Here is a 27,765-nt window from a genome sequence, read left to right as displayed (position 1 = left end):
CTCTGTGTCCTCCAGTGCTCCTAACGGTATCTGCAAGATTTCACAGACTGGAGGAAAACAAGCAGTAAGAGCCAGCGTCGGCGTTAGGGGCGGGCCATGGGGGTCCAGGCCCGTCCAAAAAGGTCACTGTGCCCCCTCAGCTGAATTCTCTCCTGACAAAAAACTAAACTGAAATAACAGCTAAACTATAAGTAAAATGAAGTCATTCAGTTTGGTAATGGAAGGACTTAACACTGCAATGCAAAATAAAGCACAAAACAGTGATAGTTTTGCATTTAGGAAACAACTAAGACATGTACTTGGGCTTGATTACATTGTTTTCTATTGGAGGGTCCTAACTGGCCGGGAGCAACACAGCGCCGCATGACGTTTTGTCTGAACTTCTATCAGATACATGGTTCCTATTTTTTCCTGTCACTCATATTGAGAGGAACGGCTGATTAGTTTAGATAAAATGAGCCGAGAAAACCGGGTCAGTTGTCCTGGATGTAAATGAAAATATTAACTTGATTACTGACACTTTCAGCAGAAGCATTGACGCTCGCAGTTATATGTAATAAAGTTCACTAGTGAAACTTTATTACGAGCTACCTGTCAAAAAATATAACAGCCACCTCACTAATGGTTTAAATAAAACAGGAACACACAGCGCAAAGACACAACTATGGAAACTCTGGGAAATATGAGCCGTCACTACAATATGTCAGTAAGGAGCCTCGTTTTGATCCGCTCCATTTGCGTGTTTTTTTTTTTTTTAATCTAGCTCAATAGAAAAAAATGAGAGAAAGTAGACCTACAAACCTGGTGCATTAAAGCACAATTAGGACCAAGAGAGTAACAAGCATCCTGTGCTCCTCTCACATCTTACTTCTTCTACCTGTTTGGATTATTCTGTTCAGTATTGTGGAATAAAACAATGGACTAATGTTAGCAGGCTGAGCAGAGACAACAACTGGTGAGTGTAACATCCACATTTAGTCGTTATTAACTTAAATTATAGTTATGAAGAAATCAGTCAGACTGTTAGATTAATGTGTTGTTTAACTTTCTGTTTACTGTATCTCGGCATCCATGTGTGCACATTTTGACCCTGGCACGAGCAAGATGCAGGGCGTGCCTGAGGAGTTATCTGTAGCCTCCAGTACCTCCTCATTTCAAAACAGAAACCAAAATAAGGTGGCAGCTGGCTGGAGAAGATCACTAGATAACAACCGACTTGCTCTTGGCTATATTGTATGTTATTTCCAGTAAATATCACAAATAAAACGTGTTTTCTGATAAAAAAAAAAAGTACGAACGTAAGAAGATAACAAGTACTACTAACCCATCTTTGAGTTGGTTACGTCTTCAGCTCCAGTCTGATCTGGAGCTCACAGCTGATATGTTCCTGGTTTGTTTACATGATGTAACAGATTTAACGGATTCAGTGGACAGAGAGCGTCCGATGCGCGATGCAGCGTGATAGTCGGACGCTCGCATCCAGTTAGGACACGGTGTTAGTTTACAACCTGTTTTTGTGGACATAACAGCATGTGTATGCGTGCGTGCGCGCCTGTGCGCATAAGTGTCAGTATGTATACACCTCTCTGTCAGTTTATTTCTTTCATGAAACATGATAATGTTAAAGATACACTTAAAGGGACTATTTGTAACTTTCAGAGGGAGGGAGATAGCGGAGGCAAAAGCGGGTCGGTGCCGGAGGCTGAGCAGGAAGAGAAACGCTACCAAATCCGCCCGGGTTTCGATGATAACGTTTCTCTCTGCGGATCCCCGTCACTTCACAAGACACGGAAAACCTCTGTTGGTCTGGAGGAGCTGCAGCATTTATTTCTGCACAAACGTCCACTGTTCATTCACTAGATATTCTCAGAGCTAAACTAACTGTTCTGCAGTGTGGAGTGAGCGCGCGTTCACTTCTAGAGGTGGAGCGAGACAGCAAGAACGCGCGCTCAATCCACACTGCAGTCTGAGTGAAGGCAGGCAGAGGAGGAGAGGCTCCGGCCACACGCGACCCGGTACATTTATATGCTTAAAAAGTTACAAACAGTCCCTTTAATAAAGGCTATATGAGGTGAAAAAAATGCCCATCCCCTGTCAAAGCTGATTGCCCGTCCGCCCCTAACACTCTGGCGCCGACCCTGGTAAGAGCTGATATGAGGTCTGCTGTCCAGCTGCCGTCTATGAGAGCCGGCTGTCAATCACTCGCAAACTCTGACCAAACGGTCAAACTAGACAGCGCTGATCAAATATGAATCAATATTATGTTACGTTAATGCCTATTTCTCGCCTCAAATGTTTTCAGAATGATCTTGTAGTGTACTGTTTAGCTGTAAAATGAGTAAGTTTGTGACGCTGCCGCCATTGTGAAATCTGGTGAAGGAACGCCAAGTTCCGTTCACAGCCAATAGGAACGCTCTCTCAATGAAATGACCTGTGATTGGTCAAAGTCTCCCGTCACGGGCTAGATTTTCTAAAGCCTGAAAACAGAGCCATGATGAGGTGCAGAAGTCTAGTTTTCTCTCAGAACACTTGAATTACAATATACTGAAAGGTTATTATGGAACTTTTGCCCAATGATGCCAAAAATATACGGCCTGCTGCTGCTTTAATGTAGGAAGTACACAGTTAAGCGAGGTTGTAATAGTTTTGAATTTTCAATTAGTTTTTATTGTATTTTAGTTTTGACTTTTAGATTTCATTCTAGTTTAGTTTTAGTTAGTTTTCAGAGTGTGTTTGCTAGTTTTAGTTTAGTTTCAATTTTTCAGAAATGTTTAGTTTTAGTTTTTATATATTTCGTTTGAGTTTGTTTTTGTTAGGGCCAGCTATAATGTCTCAGAAGAAGCTACATATATATACAAAATACATGGTTGGAGAACTGTAGGAAGACCATTATGTTCAATGTTTAATCTTCGCGCTACTTTAATATCTGATGTGAAGCAATTGTTGCATAGCGTCATCTGCTGGAAGGTCAAATCCGTGTGATTGTCAGGTATCTGTCTCTTTCAGCATCAAAAACATGGTTGAAGCAGACATCAAAATGAAAAATATGTGCAGTTGAAGACAGAAAAAATTCCAGCCAGCTGTGGCCAAAACATTGCTTTGGCATCCTGATTGATCTCTTTTTCCTTTGTTTTCACACTATAAAATAAACAATAACTCTCTACTTCTAACCTGTCATTGATAACTTGACTGATAGTTTTGGACAAATTATTTTGTAGATTATTGACATACAAATGATTCATATATGCTTTATCATTTATACATACTTGTAGTTTAATTTTCAGCACAAAAAATAAAGAATATACTGTGGCAGATTAAATTATTAAAACAGCCTATAGCACAATATTGTAGCCTACTTTGCATTCATGGCAAACAATTTATGTAACAACATTGTCACTGATTCATGAACTAGTACTGACCGTCTGCAGTGCTCATTTAAACAGCTGCATGAGGCCTGACTCAGACACTTCTGGAGGGATTACAGCTTTACTAAGTGACTGCATGTAGCTGGCTGTTAAACCTGTGCTACAATGTTGGCTAGCCCTGCAGGGCCCGGTCCAGCACGCGTTCATCCTGTACAGGAAACGGCATGGTGACACGCAACTGGCTGTTCTCCTCCATGGTGTGCTGGATGGTCTCATAGGCGTTTGAGTTTCCAGACCAGCAGCGACGAGCCACCTGCAGCACGCAGAAACAGATCAGAGCCATTAGAGCATGTTGTAAACAACAAGTGAGGCTGGACTCTATCACACTGCTTTCCTCTCTACACTCTCACCCCGTTGGAGACGTCCCAGTTGAGCACCAGTCTGGCACGCTTCGCTGCCTCCTCCGAGCCGTCCAATAGCAAACCAAACCCTCCGTTCATCACCTCGCCCCTGCAGGAGAGAACAGCCATCATTAATGAGTGATAAATTGATAGTTAACTAAACTTAAGTTAATATTTATTTTACTGTTAAAGTGGCAGTAGGCTGTATATTTTTGGCATCATTGGGCAAAAGTTCCATAATAACCTTTCAGCATATTGTAATTCAAGTGTTCTGAGAGAAAACTAGACTTCTGCACCTCCTCATGGCTCTGTTTTCAGGCTCTAGAAAATCTAGCCCGTGACGGGAGACTTTACCAATCACAGGTCATTTCAGAGAGAGAGCGTTGCTATTGGCTGTGCTCCGGTCACTTGGCATTCCTTCGCCAGATTTCACAATGGCGGCGGCGTCACAAACTTTCTCATTTTACAGCTAAACCGTGCACTACAAGATGATTCTGATTCTGATTCTTCGTTTGGTAATCATTAACAAAAATACTTATATATTTATAGTATATAAAATGTTTTAATGTCTGAAATAATAAACTGTTAAAATAGAATATTTTTTTGGAGCATTACTAATAATTAGTAAACATTATTAATTATTTAATTTTTTGTTAACAGTAAAATAACTATTAACTAAAGTTCAATACATTATTAATTTACCATTTATTAATGATGGTTATTATAAAGTGTTACCTAATGGAATAAAAACACACTGACTATGTGACAGATAAGTATTGATGATTCAAAACCTTTCACACAGATTACTGTTTACTGGATGAGCAGCCGTCCTTACCAGCCAACGCCACCACCGTTGTGCAGGGCTACCCATGTGGCGCCCCTGAATGCATCACCGACAAAGTTCTGGACCGCCATGTCTGTAAAGGAGGAGACGTTGTGAGCTCTGACTTCTGAAAATGATTCCTGCAACTGTTACTGGTTCATATGAATGAAGAGAGACAGGAATGGGATCATCTGAGCCACTGGTTTCCGACAAAGCTGTAGTGAACATACCTGCACAGAAGGCAGATCCATCATACACATTAGAGGTTTCTCTGAAGGGGCTGTCTGTGCCACTGACATCATGATGATCTCTGCTAATAACCACAGGAGCCTGAACAACAGAAATAACGTAACACACTGTTGAGACCGCAGTGAAAACTTGATATCTTGCAGACCGCAAGTAAACATGAAATAATCTTCTTAGCAGACAATTTATCCTCTTACTGAAACTCTTCCATCAGCGATGGCCTGGTTGATAGCCAGAGCAATGCAGACTCTTCCTCTCTGGTCAGAGTAGAGGATTCTGGCTTGGGATCCCACAACCTAAACAAAGAGAATACACACAGAGGAAATCAGCTCACTGCAGCTACGTATCATTTCATCAGATTTCCATTGACTGATTGGTTGGTTGGTTGCCAAAGAAATTTTACTCACCATTTTGTGTTTTCCAGCCTCTCTGATCCAGCGGATGTTGTCATTGTACTGCTGTTTGATGCGATCAGTCACGTTGGCGCTGATCTCCTCCAGGACAGTAGCGGCGATATCGTCCGTTACAGCAAGATCTTGGGGGTCGCCAGATGTGCACACCCAGCGAAATGGGCCAAAGCCCAAAGAGAAAATGTCCCTGTGGCAAAAGGCAGAAGAAGAGAGATCACAAACTATTAATCGCGAGAAGACCAGATGTGACCACAGTTTACGTGTCTGTCTTTTTATAAAGTTCTATTACATGATCAACACTAGATTGAATAAATGTCTCACCCCATAATGTGCTGGACATACGAAGGGTAACGGAATTCTGTTGCTCCTCCGCCGACCTTTTCTACCTCCGCTCCTATAAAAACAAAGAACACAAGCCTCTATATTGGTGTGACATAGACTGAATGATAATGATGATATGTTTATGTGAATATTAAATTACTGACCAGCTCTCTGGGCCTCCAGGAGAAATGCATTGCCGTAGTCCCAGAAGAACATACCAGCATCAGACAGCTTGTTGATGGCCTTGATGTGTCTTCGGAGGCTGTGATCGCATGTAAAACACATTCAGCTCAACAGACCCAGATATTGCAGATAGGGTACCATAGAAAAACCATCTGTGTGATTAATATTACCTTTCTTGGACTATGGTTTGGAAACGGTTAGAATCAGTTGTCATGAGCTGGTTCGCCTGGCGGAAGCTGAGCTGGACTGGGTAGTAGCCTCCGTTAAACGGGTTGTGAAGGGAGGTCTGGTCTGAACCCAGATCCACCAGGAGCTCCCCGGTCCTCTCATACTCCAACAGCAGCCTCTCCCTGGTTACAGAGTGAGAACAAAGATGTCTAGAGTATGTAACTAAAGGTGTCTCTTTCACTGCAGCTGCAGACCTGGGTCGTGTCTGGGCAGCAGGACGTTTTTCACCTCGCACTCACCACAAGTCTACAATGTTGCCATGGAAACCCATACTGAGGGGAGTCTTGGAGCTCTTGGCCTCTCTGAAAAACACAACATACTGAATTACTGACAGGGTTACATTATAGGATCCATCTTACCGTCTTTACTGCAGCACAGCAATGCTAACATGTATGGAGCTTTCTTTGCAAGAGTTAGACAAGAAGATCGATACCACCACCAGCTGGGAGAGTGATAATGATCTTCTCATCATTCTCATATTCTTTTAATGATCTAATATATAACAGTATTCACAGGAGACATTTGTCTACATTGAGGACTTTAACTTGATACTTTCGGTACATTTTGCTAACAATACGTCCGTACTTTTACTTTTCACTGAGTATTTCTACAGTGTGGTATTACTATCTTACTTAAAGGTCCCATATTGTAAAAAGTGAGATTTTCATGTCTTTTATATTATAAAGTAGGTTTAAGTGATATATAAATACTGTGAAAGTATCAAAACACTCAATCCATGGAGAAATACAAACAGCCCGTATTCAGAAACTGTGCGTTTGAAACAAGCCGTTAGGATTTCTGTCCATTTGTGATGTCACAAATATACAATATTTAGACCATTATGCGTTTTTTAATGTAAACATTCAAAATGTGTCCCAGTTTATTTCCTGTTGCAGTGTATGTGAATGACATCAGCTGACAGGAAACTGTTGCCTAGCAACGGATTTCAGTTGCCATTCCGTTGAAATGCACTAAAACTCCGTGTTTCAGACAGAGGGTGAATACAAGTATATTCAGGCAGACAGTATGAGGAAAATAAAGTTTTTTTTTCGAACATTAAAGCATGTAAACATGTTCTAGTAGAAACACAAAATACAAGCATGAACCTGTAAATGAGCACGATATGTCCCCTTTAAGTAAAGGATGTGACTACAACCTCCACCACTGCCATGTAGGGCTTTTTTTTTGGCTAACATGGCTGCCAATTAATATTGTATATATAATATAATATTTTATAATAATTTGCACACTCAATTACTTTTCCTCTTTGTTACCTGATGCGTTTAATGCAGTGGTCCATGCTGCTGGTGACCTCCATCAGCCAGCCCTGCTCGTGTCTCTTTCTAAGAGGAGCCTCATCCACCTACACAGAAATCAAATTCACAGTCACGCTGACACACATACAGGAGATCCTTCGTTGAGTATTAACAGTTGAGTATTAAATGACCGGACACCAGCTGACCTCTGCAATCACGCCAATGCAACCTGCGATGACGGCAGCTTTCGCCTGAGCTCCACTCATACCCCCGAGGCCAGAGGTCACAAAGACGCGGCCGCTCAAGTCATCAGAGCCCAGGTACCTCCGGCCGGCGTTCAGCACAGTCAGCTGCACGGAAAAACACAAGGGAGGAAATAAAAAACAGGAACTACAACATACAGGTATTGTGTACACTAAACGTTATGATTCCAAGCAGTGGTTCCCAACCATTTTAACCTTGACTTTCTCTCCTCAGATCATTTAATTTAAATTATTCTAAGAGGCCTAAAGAGGTGAAATTATCCAGTATTTCACAATAAAAAAAAATCGAAGAGCTAAGACTAGAGAAAAGACTAACAAATAAGTAAAATTTTCTGGGGAAGGAATTCTTTTTTTCTTTTTTTTTCTTCTTTTTTCATCTCTTAACACTCATCGTACAATCTCTTTCAGGGGTCCTGGCCCTCTGGTTAGGAACAAGGTTATAATAGTTTTGAATTTTCAATTAGTTTTTATTTTATTTTAGTTAAGTGTGTTTGCTAGTTTCAGCTTTGTTTAATTTTTTTAAGCAAGGTTTCATTTGAGTTTTTATATATTTAGTTTTAGTTTTGCATTAATTTAGTTTGTTATTGTTAGGGTTAGGTATAATGTCTCAGAAATACGTAGCTACATGCATATAAAATACATGGTTGGAGAACTATGTGGGAATGGCCATCATGTTTAATGTTTAATCTTCATGCTACTTTAGGGAAGCAATTGCGGCATAGCGCCATCTCAAGTCCGTTCAGTTTCTGTGGTTTAATGTCATGAGAGTTGATGGAAATTCTTGCGGTTTTCTTTTTTCGGTCATATTACAGATAAAAAACTAAAATTATTTATTTATTTAATTAATTTAGGTTCATTTTTATTTAATTTGTATTAGTTTTTTTTAACCAGGCAATATAGTTTCAGTTACGTTTTAGTTTTTCTTAAAGGATATAGTTTTTATTTACTAAAAATATTTTTTCACTGCTTATTTTCATTTTAGTTTCAGTTTATTATAATAACCCTGGTTGGGAACCACTGATTAAAAGTAATCCATGATGATTTGCATATATATATATATATATATATCTTTTTTAATAATTTCCCAAACCATAGTGCCATGAACGATCCCTTGAGGTCCGATGTAGCAGTAGCTGCCTGCTGTCATTTGACCGTACCTGAAAACGGACAAACAAAAGAACACAGATTACATCAAGATCAACATCTGCTCCCACATGAGGATCAAAATAGCATCATTTTCTTCCTGAAAAGCACCTTAAGAACTTACATCGACACACCGAGGGCAAACATCTTTTCATATTGATTTCTGGAGGAGTAATTTGGAATAACCTGAGGGATGAAACAAAAAAAAAAAAAGAGTGAGCATGTCAGTACACAAGGATGCATGTGTTGTTTAATCAGGTGTGTGTTGGGCAGTTACCATGCCGTTGGTGATGATGGCACGAGGTGATGAAGGCAGGCTGGGGAACAGGCCCATGGGATGACCGCTGTACATCACCAGAGTTTGTTCCTCGGTCATCTCGCTCAGGTAATGCATCACCAGGCGAAACTGCACCCACACAAGTCATTAATATTTATCTATTTAAACTCTATACATTGTTATTGAACACAAACTCAGGGCTTACCTGGGCCCAGTTACTAAACACCTGTCCATTCCCTCCGTAGGTGACGAGCTCCTGGGGGAACTGAGGGATAAAAGAAATTGAAGCCGTCATCGAGACAATGAATTAAACAAAAGACTTCACACACTTAGTTAATATGATCTGTGTTAGAGGCTCACCTGAGCAACTGCTGGGTCCAGGTTGTTCATGATCATTAGCATTATGGAGGCAGCTTGACGTGTGCGGCATGGGTACTGATCTATGGGGTAAGCTCTGAGGAGACAGAGGGAAACTCACATCACTGCTGTGGAGGAAGGAAAACTAGACAATACCATCTTAAAGTGAGACTATGTGCTGAACAGAAGCCTCTGTGGAAACAGATTTTAATTATAGGAGGACACATTGATTTCTATTTATGTCTGGCGAGGTGCAGTGTGTTTACTTGAGAGTGGTGTGAAAATGGTCGGCAAGCGGCGCTTTGTTTCATGTACGTATCATAACAACGGCTTGTATATCCGCAGTCCTCGGTCTTCCAGTTTCCCTTTCTGCTGGTGTGGAGAGTTATTTCCTCTCAAGCAGGCGCAGAACGTATGTGGTTGTTTGCCGTCGGCTGTAGTCTTTGCGGTGTGTCCGATTGCATCTTTTTGGCCAAAACAAAGGCGGCGTGAGGCAATTCAACGGCCTGCTTTCATCGCCGCTAGTTCTTTGATGTCGGGTTGGTGTGTCTGGGCCTTTACACTCTGTAGCTGACATTATTGCACGCTGTTTCACAAGCGTGTCGGAGAACTACGGTGGCCTCCAGGTGACGTAAATACATGAAAGGTTCTCTCAAGAGTCAGTGTTTGGTTTGTCCATTCTGGGCTACTGTAGAAACATGGTGGAGCAACATGGTGGGCTCCTTGAAGAAGACCCGCTCCCTATGTAGCTATGAAGGGCTCATTCTAAGCTAACAAAAACGATTATTATTTTCAGATGATTATACACTAATGAAAACATAATTATGAATATTATATTCCATTTCTGCTACTAGATCCCCCGAAATGTTACACACCGTTCCTTTAATTGTATGTGCAAAAAAAGGAATACCAGCCAATACTCATCATATTCATTTCACTCTCAAATATCAATGTGGATACTGACGTCGTCAGGAACATCGTCAGGTTGCCTCACCTCATGCGTAACGTGGGGCAGAAGCGGTACATGTAGATGTGCCCGTACTGCCGCAGCTCTTGAGCAAACTCGGGTGCAAGTGTTGCATGGTGGGACGGAGGAAAATAACGCAATGCATTTCTCAACGCCAACTAGAGGGAAGAGGTATTTACAGCAGGTTAGTGAATACACACTGCACAGAGCAAATCAATGTTTCATACAGTCAGATAGAGGAATAGATCTTTTACTTCATTAGGGATAACAGACTCACTGCGTCTCTTTTAATCATTGACTGAAGCCTTTGCTCTCAGTTTGGGCAATCAGTTGAGGACCGTAGAGAATAATCAATTTTAGGAAAGCCCATGAGACAACAATGGTGATGCAATAAGTCAGAGTACACAGCATGGCATTAATGTTACAAAGTGAGCTGTAACCTCCATTAGCTCACACTCACATTGTTTCATGATCATGTCTAAAGGTAGCTTTTGCTTTTGATAGTCGTTTGACAGTTTTGACTGCAGCTAAGCTGGTAAGCAGGTCATCTTCATTTTAGAGTTTTATTCGGAGGAAGTATTTTGACTTGTTATGGTGGAAAAGCACAGGATTAATGATTGCTCTGTTTCATTTAAGCATAAATGTACTGCAACCACTATCCATCTCAATAGTTACACCTGTATGTAACGGATCTAAATGTCATAAAATGTACCCGAACTACTGATTTACAAATTACTGAGTGACAAAAGTGATAAAAAATGTTGAAGTTACTAGTATATTGACTCACCCGCTCCTCCTCTGCTGTAAGGTTGGGGGTCCGTGTAGGTGCATGTGGCACATTGGTGTCTCTACCACGATTAGCTGGCAAAGGGTCCAGGGGTAAACCGTTGCATATCTCTTTTAAAGAAGACATCCTGTTGAGGATTTTCTGTCACACGCTTGAGCAAAAACCTGAACACGGAGTCCACGCTGGAGATTGAAGGCAGCTCTCAGCCTCACTGCAGACCGTCCTCTATGAAGAGAAAGACTGTACGTGTGAAGATCGGAGGGCGATCACTCTTCACCTTAATGTCTCATTGGCTTTTTGGTCGTCTTTGCCCTTTGCAATCCACCAATGGTACGGCGCGGATAGGAAAGTGGTGTTTGGTAATTATTGATCCCTGAGAGAGTTTGAAGTGGCGCATGCTTCAGTGGACAAACGCCGCCACTGACCTCTGACCTCTGACCCCTGATGCTTCAACATATAACTCTGGTTAAAAACGTGCATGCCAGAACCTTTGGACAGGTCAACAACTGTTATGTAGAATGAAGTTATTTCCTGCAGATACTCCCATCTTTAACTAATCAAGTCTCATGTAAAAAAAAAAAAAGCACATTTACAGCTCATTATCATATTTTTGATGAGGTCCAGTGGATGCATGTTCAGACTATCTAATTATAAAGACAATGTGAAATGAGATCTAGAAAGTTGTCCTCCCAGAAAGTATAATAGTTAACCTACTAATTCTAAATGTTGAATTATATTGTGCTACTGACAACACTGCTGATTATAAAAATAGATTATCAGTATAGTAGTACATTATATACTGTATATAACAGGAAAACCCACATATATGTCAGCCTCAAGAGATCCAATGACAGGGATTGTTTTTTGTTAATATGTGTTGAAATTAATCAGTTTACTTTGTTGTTGTTTTTAAATCAAAGATATTATTGGAGAATTTAATTTTCAGCAAGATTACATGGTCAATATTTTGCATCTAAGGAGGGTATAAACTAAGCACAAACGAAATAACATTATTGGTTAATTATTATAATAATAATTATTTAATAAATAAACACATTACACCTCTTCATAAAATACCTGATCTAGGGAAGCCCCCTCTTTGTCGATTAGTCGACCAATCTGTCGTTTTGTTCTTAGTTGACTAAGATTTCTTTAGTCAACTAGTCATTTTTTATGCTGAATGATTTATTTCCAAGAAACTTATGAGCACATCTCTGTTAAACACAAGATTTAAAGTGGTGCTTTTGTGTGATTCTTTGTGGAGAAACTCAGTTTTACAGATTAAATCAACTAATCGATTAGTCGACAAAATCGTATGTGTTAGTCGACTACGAATGTCTTTGGTTGAGGACAGCCCTAACCTGATCTTTGTAGAGAAACTCACTGGCAGAGAGCAAACAACGTATTTGGAGATGCTTTGCAGTATTTGCTTAATTCTGCTTGAATTAATTGAAACCAGATCAAATTCAAAAGAAATAATAATATTGGAGCAAAGAGTTTCTTGTGTATCTTGTTTATGGTCATTTCAAAGTTACCGTCTGCTGTAGCTGCTCATGAGCTCACACATTTGCTCTTTTTGACAGTGTAGACTTGCATCATGGTGATCACAGTATACGGTCATTATTGCAATGATATTAAACAATAATAATGTTGTGAGATATAATATTTTTTTATTATAAAACGTTCAACAATATTCACTTCAAGTCACTTTAAGTCAGTCCTGTGCTGGACACAAATTGTTCAGTTAAGTTCAGCCATTGAAAAGTTTTAAGTTAAAGTTATAAATTAGCAGAAGAAATGCAGTCCTATAGACTCAAGACTACACAGTAGAAATTAGTCTTCAGTACATTCTTCACACCTCTGTGAATTTAGCAACTTTATCTGTAACATTACTAATATAAACGTTGAGTCAAAGTTTAATATGAATATAAACTTTACATGAATGCACCTGTAAAACACAATATGTTGCACATCATTAGAAAATAGCACAGATACGAGAGAATGGAAATGAAAAGGTAATGAGCATAAAACATGTTTTTACTGTTATCTTACGGACTCAGACATTGTTATGGTAAATCACAGCATGGGCACGTAGAACCATCTTGAATTGAGACAAAGATACACTGAAAAATACACTGAGGTGTAAAGTGTATGTTAAGCTTGGTCCTCTTGGCTCTTGATTGAATGAAAGATTCTTTAATCTTGTTCTGCCTGAACCCAAAGGCAGAATTCGATTTTTTTTTCATTGATAGCATTGTATTAGTTTTACAAAAGTATAAGCCCATCTTATTCATAAATAAAATTTATGTTTTTTATCTACTCTGTAAACTACATGTCGTCTGTTCCCCTCTGAGGAAAGCGTATATATTCAATTAATATATAATATACATTTATGATTAATTTTAATATTTTTTGGGTTTCACAATGGCGCCCCCTACTGGTTCATTGGAATACCTTTAGCTCTCCATCTATGTAGATGTAGAACTTGTTACAGCCAATCACATCGCATCATTTTGAAGCAGATTTCCATAAAGCAGTAGCCACAGCCTTTGAGTAATAACCCACATTAGCATTCCTTCCTGTTGAGGTCTCCTTCTTATCCAACTTACAAACATGAACACACGTTGTTTTCCTGCACCGTACCTTGTTGAATGAGCGACTAAACAAACATTAAATGGGCACTGCTAATGTCAGTTTGCAGGCTAGATGGACAAGCAGCTGGTCAGCTGCAGCATATAAAACAGCAGGTAAACTTACCTACAAATATCACTTCGGTCAGGTTAGATGCTGGTGTGTGGACTTTACTCCTCAATGCTAAAAATACACTGTCTGCAGGTTTGTTACCAGCCGCTTAAGCAACGCTTTTTCCCCAAAAAACATTTCCCTCTCCCTTTTAATAAGAAAAACTATTAACAGTAACTGTGAAAAAACAAACATGTTGATGTTATTTTTGGCTATCAATGACTAAATGTGATTTCAGTTGAACTTTAAAAGTGTTAAATCCCATATCCAGAGCATTCATATAGCAGCAAACAACTATTTGCTATGTAAAGATAGAGGAGTAATGTCTATCTGTGCAGAGAATTAAGTCACTCTCCCTCTGTGTGTGTTGTAATCCAAGCTTCTCTGTGTTTTGTTTACGTAGGCAGTCTGACTGCGCGTGCATTTGAGTCCCGTGTGTGAACTGGATAGCTAATAGCCACCGCTCTGCAGTGCGCTCATATGGCAGTTACAGCTGATAACGCCGTCCCGACCGACGGCGTTGTCGTGAAAGCGTAATCATATATATGCTCTGAATTTGGAATTTAGCACTTTTAAAGCCTCGTGGCTCTCGAGGCTCATCATTAGCTTTTCACTGAGCCCTCTGTGTTGGGTTGTGTCGTATCAGAGTCTTGCTCAGTGGCAGATGTTGAGTTTGCACCTGATGTTTCTGCAGATGCAATGTCCTGTGAGGTCTGGTCCGTTTCTGATAATTGTTCTTGTTGCACCTTCTCATCTTCTTGTGGATAGAGATCCGGGTAACGCTGCATACACTCCTGCATGGCCCTGAACTGCTCCAGGCACTCAGAGCCCTTCAATTCCTCTGTACTGTAGTGGAAACAGGAGAAGGCGTCCTTAAAATCCGTCCCACAGGGTCCACTGGCCATCCCACCCAGGCAGGGGCAGTTCCAGTTGATATCCCCACTGGGAAGAATCAGACCTAGGATGAGAGAGGAGGTTTAACTTCATTATGCGGGTAATAATTTAGCACTTTTTCAAACCTAACCCGAGCTATAATTAAACCTGACGACAGGTTTCTCTCTACTGCTCCTCACCTCGCTCCTCGTATGGGTCGTTGGGATCTTCCTCAACGAGCTCAGCACTGCTGGGCGTTGCATGATCCTCTTTGGTGACAAAGATGATTCGGTCTTTACCTGTTTGTAAAATGTGGAAGAACAACGCAAACAAATTGTCAGTGATAAATACTGTGTTACCTAATCCAAACCAAAGGCCGGCTATATTATATCTACAGCCTCTACTAAATTTAATATTCTGACATTAACAGAGTAATAACCGGTTCAACAGTTAAACAGTGTACTGTATGTTTCTCACTAGAGTCCGCTAAATCATCCAGGCCTTTTGGTCCATATTAGATTGTGACATCCTATGTCGGCCGATAAATGACAAAATACTGATGTTTGAGGTATCCAGAAACAATGTAGACTAAGGCTGAACGGTTTTGATAGAATATGATGATTAAAAACTGCTTTTTGTGAGGGGGTCACCAGCCCAAAAGAATGAAACCACTGGTTTAATATCCAACAATTCACTGTATTTTGTAAGCTTATCATATGTAGCTTAAATATGAAAATGAAAATGAAATGAAAATGAATGTCCCGCTTCCCTTTTCCTGGAATACACTGCAAGCTAAGTTGAAACTGGGAAATCTGATTACTTTTGATGAATTTAACACATTAATGAAAGACCTAGAAGCAGAGTCACTCTGGAGCTGTCTGTGTTTCTGAATATTTTCACTTTAACGCTTCACACACTTGACTTTAATGTGTTTTGTATGATATTATGCTATGTATTTATTTTGCATTTGTTTTATGTTGTGTCGTCTGAAACTTTAATGTATGTTTAAATGCTGCTGTCTTGGCCAGGTCTCTCTTGCAAAAGAGATTCTTAATCTCAATGAATACTACCTGGTTAAATAAAAGTTAAATAATAATAAACACATTAATCTGCAAAGTGTTGTCTATAGTTAAATAAATGTAATGGAGTGGAAATCTAGTGGATTTAAAGTATAAAGCAGCTCAAAAAGGTACTTAATACTGTGACAGTGGAGATGTTTTCATGATGAAAACCTTGACTTAGTGATGACAAGTACAAGGACAATCATTTAATGACAAGACTCAAGGTGACTTTGTGAGAAGCATCAGCAGGTTGAGTCACTGTAGGAGAGATAACAGTCTCATGATGTAACAGGTAGACATTTAACAATCTCTGCTTCTCATCCCAACAAAAAGATAGTTATTAGACTTTTATCAGCCTGGTACAACAACAACATCCATCTCTCATTCAGACTAACATCAACTTCAGGTTATCTTTAACAGATGAGGTTAGCAGAGCAGAGATAACCTTTATTACCTTCCTCTCTGACTGAGCTCATCTCTTCAGATTAAACTCCTCTTTTTGGTTTTACAGCAGCAGCTCCGAGGATAACGACTCTTACTGACACACAACACAAGACATGAAGTCCAGCAGCAGCAGCTAGTTAGCTCGTTTCACAACTATCCTTGCTTGACTTGTGCATGGAGTCTTCTTCTTCTTCTTCTTCTTCTACTCCGGTTCTGTTTCCGGTAGCGCAGACACTGCGGGGCGCACTGCTGCCCCCAACAGGTCAACACATCACATGCAAACATGTCTAACTCATTAGTTTTACTACTAAAGAAAAATAAAATAAATAAAATAAATAAAATAAATAAAATAAATAAAATAAATAAAATAAATAAAATAAATAAAATAAAAACTTATAACTGCTTACAACTACATTATAGTGTGTTTTGTAGTAGGACATGGTGTAGCTACTAATAGGGCTAGGCAATAAATACAGTTAAATAACAATAAATATGATCCCCTTCATATAAGGATTGTGAGTCCATATGTTGTGATCTACAATGTATGAGAATTCTAAATGAGTAAATCATCAAAGAGCCATTTTGACAATAAGATGAATGAGTTTATCCAACTTTTACTATTACAAATATCTTTGTATAGGATAGATTTTGTTATTATAATGGCAAAATTACTTTTATCCTAATATCCCACCCCTAAAATGAAAAATTCAATTCAATTCAATTCAATTTATTTTTGTATAGTGTCAAATCCCAACAGAAGTTATCTCAAGACGCTTTATATATAGAGCAGGTCTTAGACCTTACACCATAGTTTAGAGACCCAAGAATTAAATTTTAGACCCCTAAAATGAAAAATGTATACATTTTTCATTTTAAGGGTGGGATAGTATTATTATTTTTCCATAATAATAACAAAATCTATCCTATACAAAGATATTTACTAACAAAATACTATTTTTCCAATATTAATGTATATAAAATATAATTAATTCAATGTATATATATATATATATATATTTTTTTTTTTTTTTCATTTTAGGGGTGGGATATTAGGATAAAAGTAATTTTGCCATAATAACAAAATCTATCCAATACAAAGATATGTACTAACAATCAATCACATAGTAAAAGTTTGATGAACTCATTCATCTTATTGTGAAAATGGCTCTTTGGTGATTTATTCATTTAAAATTCTCATACATTGTAGATCACAAAATATGGAATCACAATCCTTATATGAAGGGGATCATATTTATTGTTATTATTTAACTGTATTTATTGCCTAGCCCTAAAAGTAGCTACACCATGTCCTACTACAAAACACACTATATTGTAGTTGTAAGCAGATATAAGTGTTTCTTACTGTTTATGTCAACAGCTATAATTCCTCCGTGGGCATCCATAAGTGGCAGCTGATGTATAAACAGATGATGGACGACTTAATAGTAATAATATAAATTATGTCTTCATAGGAGGTCATAATTATTGATAAATACGTATAGATGACTGGGACACTTCAGACAAGTAGAAGAGTTACAATATTGAGCCTTTTTCCACAAAAAGGTTTTATTGAGAATGTTTTTCTATAAGTTTGTTCTGAAATGCATTTATTTTTTACATATTCCAAAGACTTTATTTTACACTTAAGACAAATTCAAAGTTAATCAATGCATGGCCTATGTACAGAAAAATCATCTTTTTTTTCAGGTGTGGAAAAGTGATTAATGCAAGTATGCTTAGAGCAGACAATTAAAAAAAACAGAACAAAAAAAAAACCTTTGAAAGTGGGAGAGGAAAATGAATGTGACATGTGAGTTAATACTGCAGTTCCCTGGGAATGCCATACATTAAAACAGCGACAGGTGGACCCCAATGTGAGCTCCACATCCTAGTCTTACCACACCCTGTTCTAATAACAGCTATAACATGGGGTTACAATCAGGAAAATGACAGTACTGGACTCAGAGTTTGACAGTTCAGCTTCTGTTCCACACCTTCACATAATTGGCAGGTTGACAGAAAAATAAAATAAAGCTGAAAGTAAAAGTATAAACTAAGATAACACCAAGCAGAACATCGAGTGCATGTATGCACACAGCAGGCAGTTGACCTCCGTCATCCCTGTTGAGTATGCCTGCATACTGAAGCGCTCTATTGTCAGTCTGAAAAAAGGACCCAACTCCCGCTGGAGGACTTCATGTCATACACAGAGGAAACCTTTAAATTAATCTTGGGGAGCTATAATCTCGAGTCAGTTAGAAAAATCTGATGAAGTACAACTGAAATGTTGGTCTTTGTGTTACTTTGGAAGATACGAGGTGGGAGCGACGAGCTGTGTAGCCCCACCGCCTTGCAAGGTCCCATTTCAGCTGAGATTCCTGAAGATTCCTCAGTCGTCCTGAAAGTGGAGAGCTGACGATGCAGGAGCTTCACAAAGATGTAAAATAAATGCAAAGTTGGTGATCCTAATAAAAGTTGGTAGAAGTTGGGAGGATGTTGTTGTTGTTTCTAGAAGAGCAGAGCCCCCATGCTGCCTACTTCACTTTGTTCTTTCACAAAGATCTCAAAGTACTGGTAGATGATGGTGACAGCAAGTAGGATACCGGTGCCAGAGCCAATGGCTCCGAGGAAGTCAGCCATTACTGATAAACCACCGATACACAGTCCACCGAAGGCAGCAGCAGTAGGAATGTACCTGGAACACAAATCAGGGAGATTGAGATGAATATTAAGCATCTCAATAATAGATATTACGCATCTAATTTGGCTCTGATTGGTTGTTTTCCTCCGGTCTGTGAAATCTTGCAGACGCCTTTAGGAGCACCGGAGGACACAAAGACACATGATTTATCTCAGATTACCTGTCTCATGCACTACTATCAGGATATAGTGACCGTTTTATAAAAATATATATTTTTTTAAATCATATTTGCTCCATTTCTACCCACTGCAGCTTTAAGAACAACATGGATTAAAGATTTGTGGCTGTGTTTTAGTGGTTAAAAATACATTCATCCTCATAATTATTTTGTATCTACAGTATATTTCACATACAGTGCCTCGTAGCAGGAGAACGCTCACATTTCTTCTACTACTTGAAAGACTAACCAGCAAAGAAGGCACACTAGACTAGGCGCGTATTTTTAGCAAAGCAGAGCAGAGCAGAGAGCCACTTCTGGGACGCTTCTGAAACACGCTGCAGCACATCTGGTGGAATCACAAGCATCGTTTAGAGAGGCTGTGATCAGCTCTGGCGGCCGCGTAGCAGCTGAAACATGGCGCAGCTGCACCCTGTGTCAAACAATCGTCATAAATAGCCCGGTTTTCCAGCTATTCATACTAGACTCACCACATGGTGTGCAGTGTTTCACTTGATGTTGCCCAAATAAAATTCAGAATCTCAACAAAAGACACTGGTGTCTAAAAGCCGTATTGACAGGAAAGAGTCAGAGGAGAAAATGGCAAAATCAGCGGGGGCAGTGTGGGCATCAAAGACAGACAGAGGGAACCTGGCAGCCATGGCCGCCGGGGAAATCCCTGCCCTGGTCGCACTGCTGAAGTGGTTACACGTGGCAATAAAGGAAGGTAAGGTGAAATATGATGACAATGTGTTGCTTTGATTATAAGATGGTAGTTATTTGCTTGTCAGTGTCAAAAACATTAGATAATGTAAATTCATAAGGAGGGCTTATAATTATTCTAACTGATAAAGGTTTGTGCGGCTGATGAGGAATGTAAAAGAAAAGGTTTTTGATTTTACCTGTTCAGTTCATGGACCATTGAGGTTTCTCTGTGTCCCCTCATCACCATCTGCTGCTCCTTTAGCTGTTTCGCCACCTGGATGAAAGTGAAGAGCAGAGCTTTAAAACACAGTCTGTTTGAAATAAACCCATAACACCGCCTGCCCGAAAGTGGCTACAACTTACATCTTTCGCGGAGGAGCCTGAGACTTCAATCCAGGTCTTGGAGAAGAAGGCACATGATCCGAGCATGAAGACGATGTAGATGGCTGCATGGACAGGGTCATCGAGAACAGAGCCAAATGACTCCGGCGGAGAGAGGTAGTAACAGAGTCCACCTACCGGGTAGGCCCGGGCTGGACCACCTGACGTTGCGTCCTACAAAGAATACAAGATTTAAAAAGGGCAGAAAAATGTTCTAGCAGCTGGGGTCATTCTTAGACTAAAGCTCAATAAACTGAACAGAAAGGAGTAATTAAATATATACTTACAGACCAAGTACCAAGCAGATTAACCAGGAAGTTGCCACTGAAGCGTGTGGAAAGCATCTGTGAGATAACATACAAGTTGGAGACCAAGGCAGACTGCAGGATGATGGGGATGTTGGAGGTGTAGAAGAGCTTGATGGGGTAGGTGTTGTACTGGCCACGGTAGCGAGCCGACTTGATAGGCAGATCAACCCTGAAGCCCTGTGAGAAAAGCAAAACGTGTGAGCAATTAAACTGTTTACATTTTTAAACTTTGAGAAAAGTTGCATGTTAAGAAAGGCCAAAAACTCACCTGAAAGTATATCACTACAGCAAAGACGAATACTGTGGCGATGAGGTTCATGAGGTTGGGCAGGTTCTGTCTGTAGAAGGCCTCTCTCAAAGCGCGTACTTTGTCGGTACGAGTGGCAATCAGATGGAAAAGAGCAATGATTGCTCCCTCAAACTCTGTACCTAGAACCGGAAAAAGTCACAAGTATGAGACACAGTCCTGCGTAGTGCAGGGGACTCACATTTACTATGAATCAAAATCACATATTCACCGAACACTTTGTGGTTTCTTACCTCTTCCGGTGTTCACAGTGGTGGGGCTGAAGGCCTTCCAGACGATCGTCTCACAGATGTTGGTAGCAATGAAGAGCGAGATCCCTGAACCAAGACCGTAGCCCTTTTGGAGCAACTCGTCCAGCAGCAGCACGATCAGTCCAGCCACGAACAACTGTGGAAGAACACAACAGATTCAGTCAGCTGAAAAAGCACAGAAGCACTCATATGAAAATATTTCCCTTCGTAATGAATTCATATTTCTTTGGAGAGTCTTAGGGCCTGTGTCTATATAGCATTTTTTCTGATCGCAAGAATGTTTTTTCTATTTTCTGAGCGCTCTGCTCTCTGAAAATCTCTGAATCTTTCAGAAAAGCGCTGGCCACATCACCGTCGCTTCTTTTCAGACAGAACTTTATGAAATGTCAGACAGACATTATCATAACAAAGACAGAAAAGCTCATTTATGGGTGCAGATCGGCCGGACACTGAACGTTGCTGGTGAGTGTCGTGCTTTTGTCATCATACTCGTTGTAAGCTGTACAGTCAACCTTCTGTTAATGTAGCTTTAAGTTAATTACCATGAGTCAGCACCAAATAGATAATAAAAAGCAAAGGGGCGATGCTAGTCCATCACACAACGGTGGTTAGAGTGGTGATATGTTATTAAGAGCGCTTGGAGGGCTTTTTTGATGAAATGCTAAGACTGTTCAAAGGTAACTATGTACAATCTTCACGGACCCATTATACTGTATATAGTCACAGTTACTAATGAGGAACTTTTGTTTTTTGGCGGTCCACAGAGTCCCTTTGGAAAACCCCTCATTTTACTGCAAGAGGGTCTGACTGTCTACCCCTGCCTTCCTGGTTGCGGTTCTCCCGTGCCTCCCTTCCCTCCTGCGGGCCCAGAAATACGGCCATGGCCTCCAGCAGCGTGGTGTTGGCTCTGAGCAGGGACCGGCAGGGCAGCAAGGCAAAGCTCTGCTCCTGGCCAGAGTAGGAGCCGCCGCTGCCGGGCGTAGAACTCTCCACCTGCCGCCGCAGCTCCGACTGCAGGCCGCTGCACTGGAGTTCTGAGCTGAAGGAGTTTCTGGTGAACCTGCATGACTTTGTCTGATTTTGTTCCTTTGTTTATATTATCTCTGATTCGTGCCACCCTGACGTATGTTGAAGTGTGTTTCTTTTTGTCAAGCTTGTCCAACCTAGCGACGGTGACTAAGGGGGGCGGGACTTAGGATCGGTCAATCGGTTATAATAAATTTGAAGAAAATTCCTGTTCTCACCTGAATGATGATGAGCAGACAGATTCCTGCACCCATCTCAGAGGGATCTCCATACATGCCGGTCATCACATATACGATGGCCTGGCCGATGGTGATGATCATTCCAAACACTGAAAAATATCAACAGGGGTTAGACAATCTATAGACATACTTATAAATTATAACCATATGTTCACAAATCACCACCTGATGAGAGTTTACTTACATTTCTGAGCTCCATTGAAGAGGGCTCTGTCTTTTGGTGTGTCTCCAACCTCAATGATCTTTGCTCCAGCGAGCAGCTGCATGATCAGGCCTGAGGTGACGATAGGCGAGATACCCAGCTCCATCAGGGTACCTGGAGGGAGATATTCAAGTTAGGATACACCAGCAAGAGAGCAGACACACATTCAATCTTTTATTCTGTTATTGGCAGGACAGATACCTCTGTTTGAGGCCAGAATGACTCTCATCCAGTAGAAGGGATCTGCAGAGTCTGAAGACATGATGCCAAAGAGGGGGATCTGGAGGAAAAAAGTGTGAGACAATTAGATTTTTTCAGTTATGCACAAGTTTAAAATTGCTTCTATGAGCCTTTCATTCACAGTTTGGATAGTTTGACAATTGTCAGGACACACATATTCCTAAATAGACAACATACTCATAGCGCGCAGTGCTATGAGTATGCAGGTGCTCAAGTATGCCGTGATTTTTCGATTAATCGACAGATCAATCAGCAGAAAATGAATCAATGAAAGTTTTTATTGGTTTAATAAGCCTCTTAAAGCTGAGAGCAAATTCTCATTTTACAGCTAAACAGCAGTTTAGCACCCACACTCAGGTTCCCCCTCAAGTTAACACTGTTATCTCTGTCAGCACTGTTGACGTTGTTTGCACCGTTAGTGCTGTCAGCACCTTTAGTTGCTAGACGCCAGCACAGCCATCGCCACGTTGAGGCAATAGAAATGCTCTCAATTTTGTGTTTAGCACCTTTACATTTTTTATTTAAAAGCACCAGGTACTCTGTTGTTGCAGGGATTAGTTGTGATGGGCAGTTATCAAATTTCTTGACATTTTTTGTACAAAATAATCAAAAACAATTGATAGTATATCAATATCTAATATATATCAGCTTTCAGTTAAGTGCAAAATGTTTACTACAGTTCTATCACACCAAAAAGTCTTTTTGACAGGTGTGTTGGATTAAAAAAAAAAAATGTTGCACACAGCGACTAGGTGAACTCAACCTCTACCTTTGATGAAGGTCATTGAAGAAACTGATGAAATCAAATCTGACCAAATTGTCATTAATCAAGTCAGTGAGTGAAAATGATCGTAGTGCGCAAGATCAAAAGTGTTACAAATCATATCATATTGATTGCACTTCCATTTAGAGTAATTTTGAACAGTAATTAATTGTGGCACTTACCTGGCAACAAACCAGGAAGATGAAGAGAGTGATGGCAGTCCATAGTACCTTCTCTCTGAACTGGATCTGTTGGACAATCACATTATTAAAAAAAAGGTTTATAATAAATATCTTAAAGCAACACCAAGGTGTGTTCTTTTATTGCCAAAATGCAAAATGTACTAAAACATACCTTTCGTTCAGGTTTTTGGATCTCTGGCAGCACTGCACAGAAAGGCTTTATCACCTCCAGGAATTTGACTGTAAACAGAATAAAAGATGAGTATTAATGTGAGTAAACTAGGAGTATTAATGTGAGTAAACTAGGAGTATTAATGTGAGTAAACTAGGAGTATTAATGTGAGTAAACTAGGAGTATTAATGTGAGTAAACTAGGAGTATTAATGTGAGTTAAACATGATATTAATGTGAGTTAACTAGGAGTATTAATGTGAGTAAACTAGGAGTATTAATGTGAGTAAACTAGGAGTATTAATGTGAGTAAACTAGGAGTATTAATGTGAGTTAAACATATTAATGTGAGTTAACTAGGAGTATTAATGTGAGTAAACTAGGAGTATTAATGTGAGTAAACTAGGAGTATTAATGTGAGTTAAACATGATATTAATGTGAGTTAACTAGGAGTATTAATGTGAGTAAACTAGGAGTATTAATGTGAGTAAACTAGGAGTATTAATGTGAGTAAACTAGGAGTATTAATGTGAGTTAAACATGATATTAATGTGAGTTAACTAGGAGTATTAATGTGAGTTAACTAGGAGTATTAATGTGAGTAAACTAGGAGTATTAATGTGAGTAAACTAGGAGTATTAATGTGAGTTAAACTAGGAGTATTAATGTGAGTAAACTAGGAGTATTAATGTGAGTAAACTAGGAGTATTAATGTGAGTTAAACATGATATTAATGTGAGTTAACTAGGAGTATTAATGTGAGTAAACTAGGAGTATTAATGTGAGTAAACTAGGAGTATTAATGTGAGTAAACTAGGAGTATTAATGTGAGTTAAACATGATATTAATGTGAGTTAACTAGGAGTATTAATGTGAGTTAACTAGGAGTATTAATGTGAGTAAACTAGGAGTATTAATGTGAGTTAACTAGGAGTATTAATGTGAGTTAAACTAGGAGTATTAATGTGAGTAAACTAGGAGTATTAATGTGAGTAAACTAGGAGTATTAATGTGAGTAAACTAGGAGAATTAATGTGAGTAAACTAGGAGTATTAATGTGAGTAAACTAGGAGTATTAATGTGAGTAAACTAGGAGTATTAATGTGAGTAAACTAGGAGTAGTAGCTGGTCACCAAGGGGACGTGGCAGTGAATGGTGGGCGGACCAAAGACAATAACCTCTACTAAACACATTTTAAATGTCAAATAAAACATTTTGTTTCTAAATATACATCCCTAGATCTTTACACTATCATTACAACGTGTTTCCTATCATTAGGCAGCTGGTTTGTGAGCAGCAGAGTGAAGAAGACACCGGTCGGTGTTATGCGTCGTCATCACTAGACTGTCAATGTCTTTGAATGAGTGGCTAGCTGGAGTTAGCTTAGCAACATGTTTCCTCCCGACAAAAAACACTTAAACGCCTCTACAGTCTCACTACAACCACGGAATACAGTTTATAAACACACTAACTAACTGTTTAACTGAATACACCCACAATTTATCCACACAAAATCGCACAATAGTAGAAAAGCAGATGCCAACTAGCTAGCTGTAGCGTGCTAACAGTGCTAGTACTAAGCCGTTAGCTTCGCGTGGTAAGTGGAGCTGAACCTGTGAGGCTGTGTTCAGGGAGAAGATACTCACGCTGTGTTTACATTAAGTCTACTATAACTAAAGCCATACTCACTGCCCATGATGTCCTATCGGTCCACCGTACGTGTTGCTTCGCTGTGTTAATGTGACCAACCTCACTACTGACTGACTGAGCCACCGGGAGGAGGAGGAAGAGGAGGAGGCTGAGGAGGAGGAGGAGGAGGAGGAGAAACTTTAGAGACACGTCACCACTACAGACACGAAGAGAAACCATTTAAAGGACCAGACGCGCTTTTATTTTGAAAACCAAGATAAGAGAGATATAGTACATGCAGTCAATTTGAATGATAATAATAATAATAATAATAATAATAATAATAATAATAATAATAATGACATTGATAATAATAAATATAGTAATAATAATGATAATAATAATAGTAATAATAACAATGATGATAATAATAATAATAATAATAATAATAATGATAATAGTAATAGTAATACTAATAATATTAATAATAATATTAATAATAATAATATATTATTGTACATTATTATTATTATTATTATTGGTATTATGTTATATCTTTAACTTGTGTATTTCATTTTTATTTTTCATACTTTATTTTTTCCCTTTTTTCGAGGTTGTTTTCATATATGCAATTTACAGTTTTATTTTGAAAACCCAGATAAGAGTATAGCACATGCAGTCAATTTTATTGGCTAATAATAATAATAATAATAAGAAGAAGAAGAAGAAGAAGAAGAAGAAGAAGAAGAAGAGGAAGAAGAAGAAGAAGAAGAAGAAGAAGAAGAAGAAGAATACATTATTGTACATTTGTATTATTATTGGTATTATGTTATATCTTTAACTTGTGTATTTCATTTTTATTTTTCATACTTTATTTTTTCGAGGTTGTTTTCATATATGCAATTTACAATTTTATTTTGAAAACCCAGATAAGAGTATAGCACATGCAGTCAATTTTATTGGCTAATAATAATAATAATAATAATAATAATAATAATAATAATAAGTAGAACAGGAAAAAGAAGAAGAAGAAGAAGAATAAGAAGAAGAAGAAGAAGAAGAAGAAGAATACTACATTATTGTACATTTTTATTATTATTGGTATTATGTTATAGCTTTAACTTGTATATTTCATTTTTATTTTTCATACTTAATTTTTTCCCTTTTTTCGAGGTTGTTTTCATATATGTATGCAATTTACAGTTTGTAATTACAATAGTTTATAAACCAATTTTTGAAGTAGTTGAGCTTAGAGACGAACACAATAAGTATGCTAGGGAAAACAACTTCAGCATTCAAAATTGAAATAAAATTAAGAAAATACAAAAAAAAAAAATAATAAAAAAATAATATTAATACAAATAAAATAAAGTAATAATAATAATAATAAATTAAATAAACAAATAAGTTAATAGAAAAAGGGGGGGGGGGTGTATTTCATTTATAAGTTACCTTAAATATCTTACAAGTGAAATTTCTATTTCATGTCACCATCTTGTCATTGTTGTTTGTTAATATGTTGACTTTTAGTTGTGTGGGAAAAAAAGATTTAAACAGGGATATAATGCCATGATTAATGGAAAATAAGATGGAAAATAAAACACTTGATAAAATTAAATAAAAATAAGATAAAAAATAAGATGAAATACCATGCAGAACATAAGATAGAAAATAAAACCCACTAAATAATAATAATAATAAGACATTCTTATACATTCTTATCCTTATTATTGATGTTATGTTTATATCTTCAACTTATGTATTCATTTATAAGTTACCTTAAATATCTTACATGTGAAGTTTCTATTACATGTCATCACCTTGTCATTTTTGTCAGTTTGTTAATGTGTTGAATTTAAGTTGTGTGGGAAAAAAAGATTTAAACAGTGATATAATGCCATGATTAACGGAAAATAAGATGGAAAATAAAACACTTGATAAAATGAAATAAAATAAAAAGATGAAATACAATGCATAACATAAAATGGAGAATAAAACCCACTGAATAATAATAATAATAATATGTTCTTATATACAGTCTATGGTTTTAATGTTTCCATATGCCATTATTATTGTTATTATTATCATTATGATGATAATAATAATGAATATTATTATGAGCACTTTTTTTTGACACCTTGAGTTTATTTTGTTGATAAGCGGCTTCTTGTTTACTTTCACTCGAATACAGTACCTGAATCAGATTTGTTTTACACTGTATTCCTACTTTTGCTTCCAGTAACGGAGGATATGACGACTCCTTTCTCCACTGTTGACAGAATTACGTTTAAAGGGAAAGAAACAAGTAGCTGTATGTTTCCACGTAGTAATTATCCCTTTAAGAAGCTATACTTT

The 27,765-nt window shown here is 38.5% G+C and overlaps 3 protein-coding genes across 3 annotated transcripts; all 3 read right to left on the bottom strand.

The window, feature by feature from the left end:
* Nucleotides 1–3,248: 3,248 nt before the first annotated feature.
* On the bottom strand, nt 3,249–11,299 carry uroc1 (urocanate hydratase 1). Its single transcript, XM_037783934.1, has 19 exons — nt 11,028–11,299; nt 10,268–10,398; nt 9,277–9,370; nt 9,122–9,181; nt 8,917–9,045; nt 8,764–8,825; nt 8,587–8,653; nt 7,440–7,583; nt 7,252–7,340; nt 6,217–6,279; nt 5,920–6,099; nt 5,731–5,828; nt 5,567–5,639; nt 5,243–5,432; nt 5,033–5,131; nt 4,820–4,919; nt 4,602–4,683; nt 3,776–3,875; nt 3,249–3,678 (listed from the first exon to the last, which is right to left on the bottom strand). Exons 1-19 carry the CDS (start codon nt 11,151–11,153, stop codon nt 3,538–3,540), a joined length of 2,028 nt encoding a protein of 675 aa, XP_037639862.1. The 5' UTR covers nt 11,154–11,299; the 3' UTR covers nt 3,249–3,537.
* Nucleotides 11,300–14,069: 2,770 nt separating this feature from the next.
* On the bottom strand, nt 14,070–16,409 carry chchd4b (coiled-coil-helix-coiled-coil-helix domain containing 4b). The gene is made up of 3 exons (XM_037774204.1): nt 16,158–16,409; nt 14,843–14,941; nt 14,070–14,727 (listed from the first exon to the last, which is right to left on the bottom strand). The coding sequence occupies exons 1-3, from the start codon at nt 16,177–16,179 to the stop codon at nt 14,372–14,374; spliced, it is 477 nt and encodes a 158-aa protein (XP_037630132.1). The 5' UTR covers nt 16,180–16,409; the 3' UTR covers nt 14,070–14,371.
* Nucleotides 16,410–17,688: 1,279 nt separating this feature from the next.
* On the bottom strand, nt 17,689–25,631 carry sec61a1 (SEC61 translocon subunit alpha 1). Its single transcript, XM_037774202.1, has 12 exons — nt 25,471–25,631; nt 23,782–23,849; nt 23,610–23,675; nt 22,626–22,704; nt 22,407–22,538; nt 22,202–22,311; nt 20,940–21,093; nt 20,668–20,828; nt 20,379–20,576; nt 20,074–20,265; nt 19,908–19,984; nt 17,689–18,842 (listed from the first exon to the last, which is right to left on the bottom strand). Exons 1-12 carry the CDS (start codon nt 25,475–25,477, stop codon nt 18,656–18,658), a joined length of 1,431 nt encoding a protein of 476 aa, XP_037630130.1. The 5' UTR covers nt 25,478–25,631; the 3' UTR covers nt 17,689–18,655.
* Between the last annotated feature and the right edge of the window lie 2,134 nt (nt 25,632–27,765).

This window comes from Sebastes umbrosus, chromosome 1, assembly GCF_015220745.1.
Source record: "Sebastes umbrosus isolate fSebUmb1 chromosome 1, fSebUmb1.pri, whole genome shotgun sequence".
Lineage (NCBI taxonomy): Eukaryota > Metazoa > Chordata > Actinopteri > Perciformes > Sebastidae > Sebastes > Sebastes umbrosus.
This window is presented reverse-complemented; position numbering and strand designations above follow the sequence as displayed.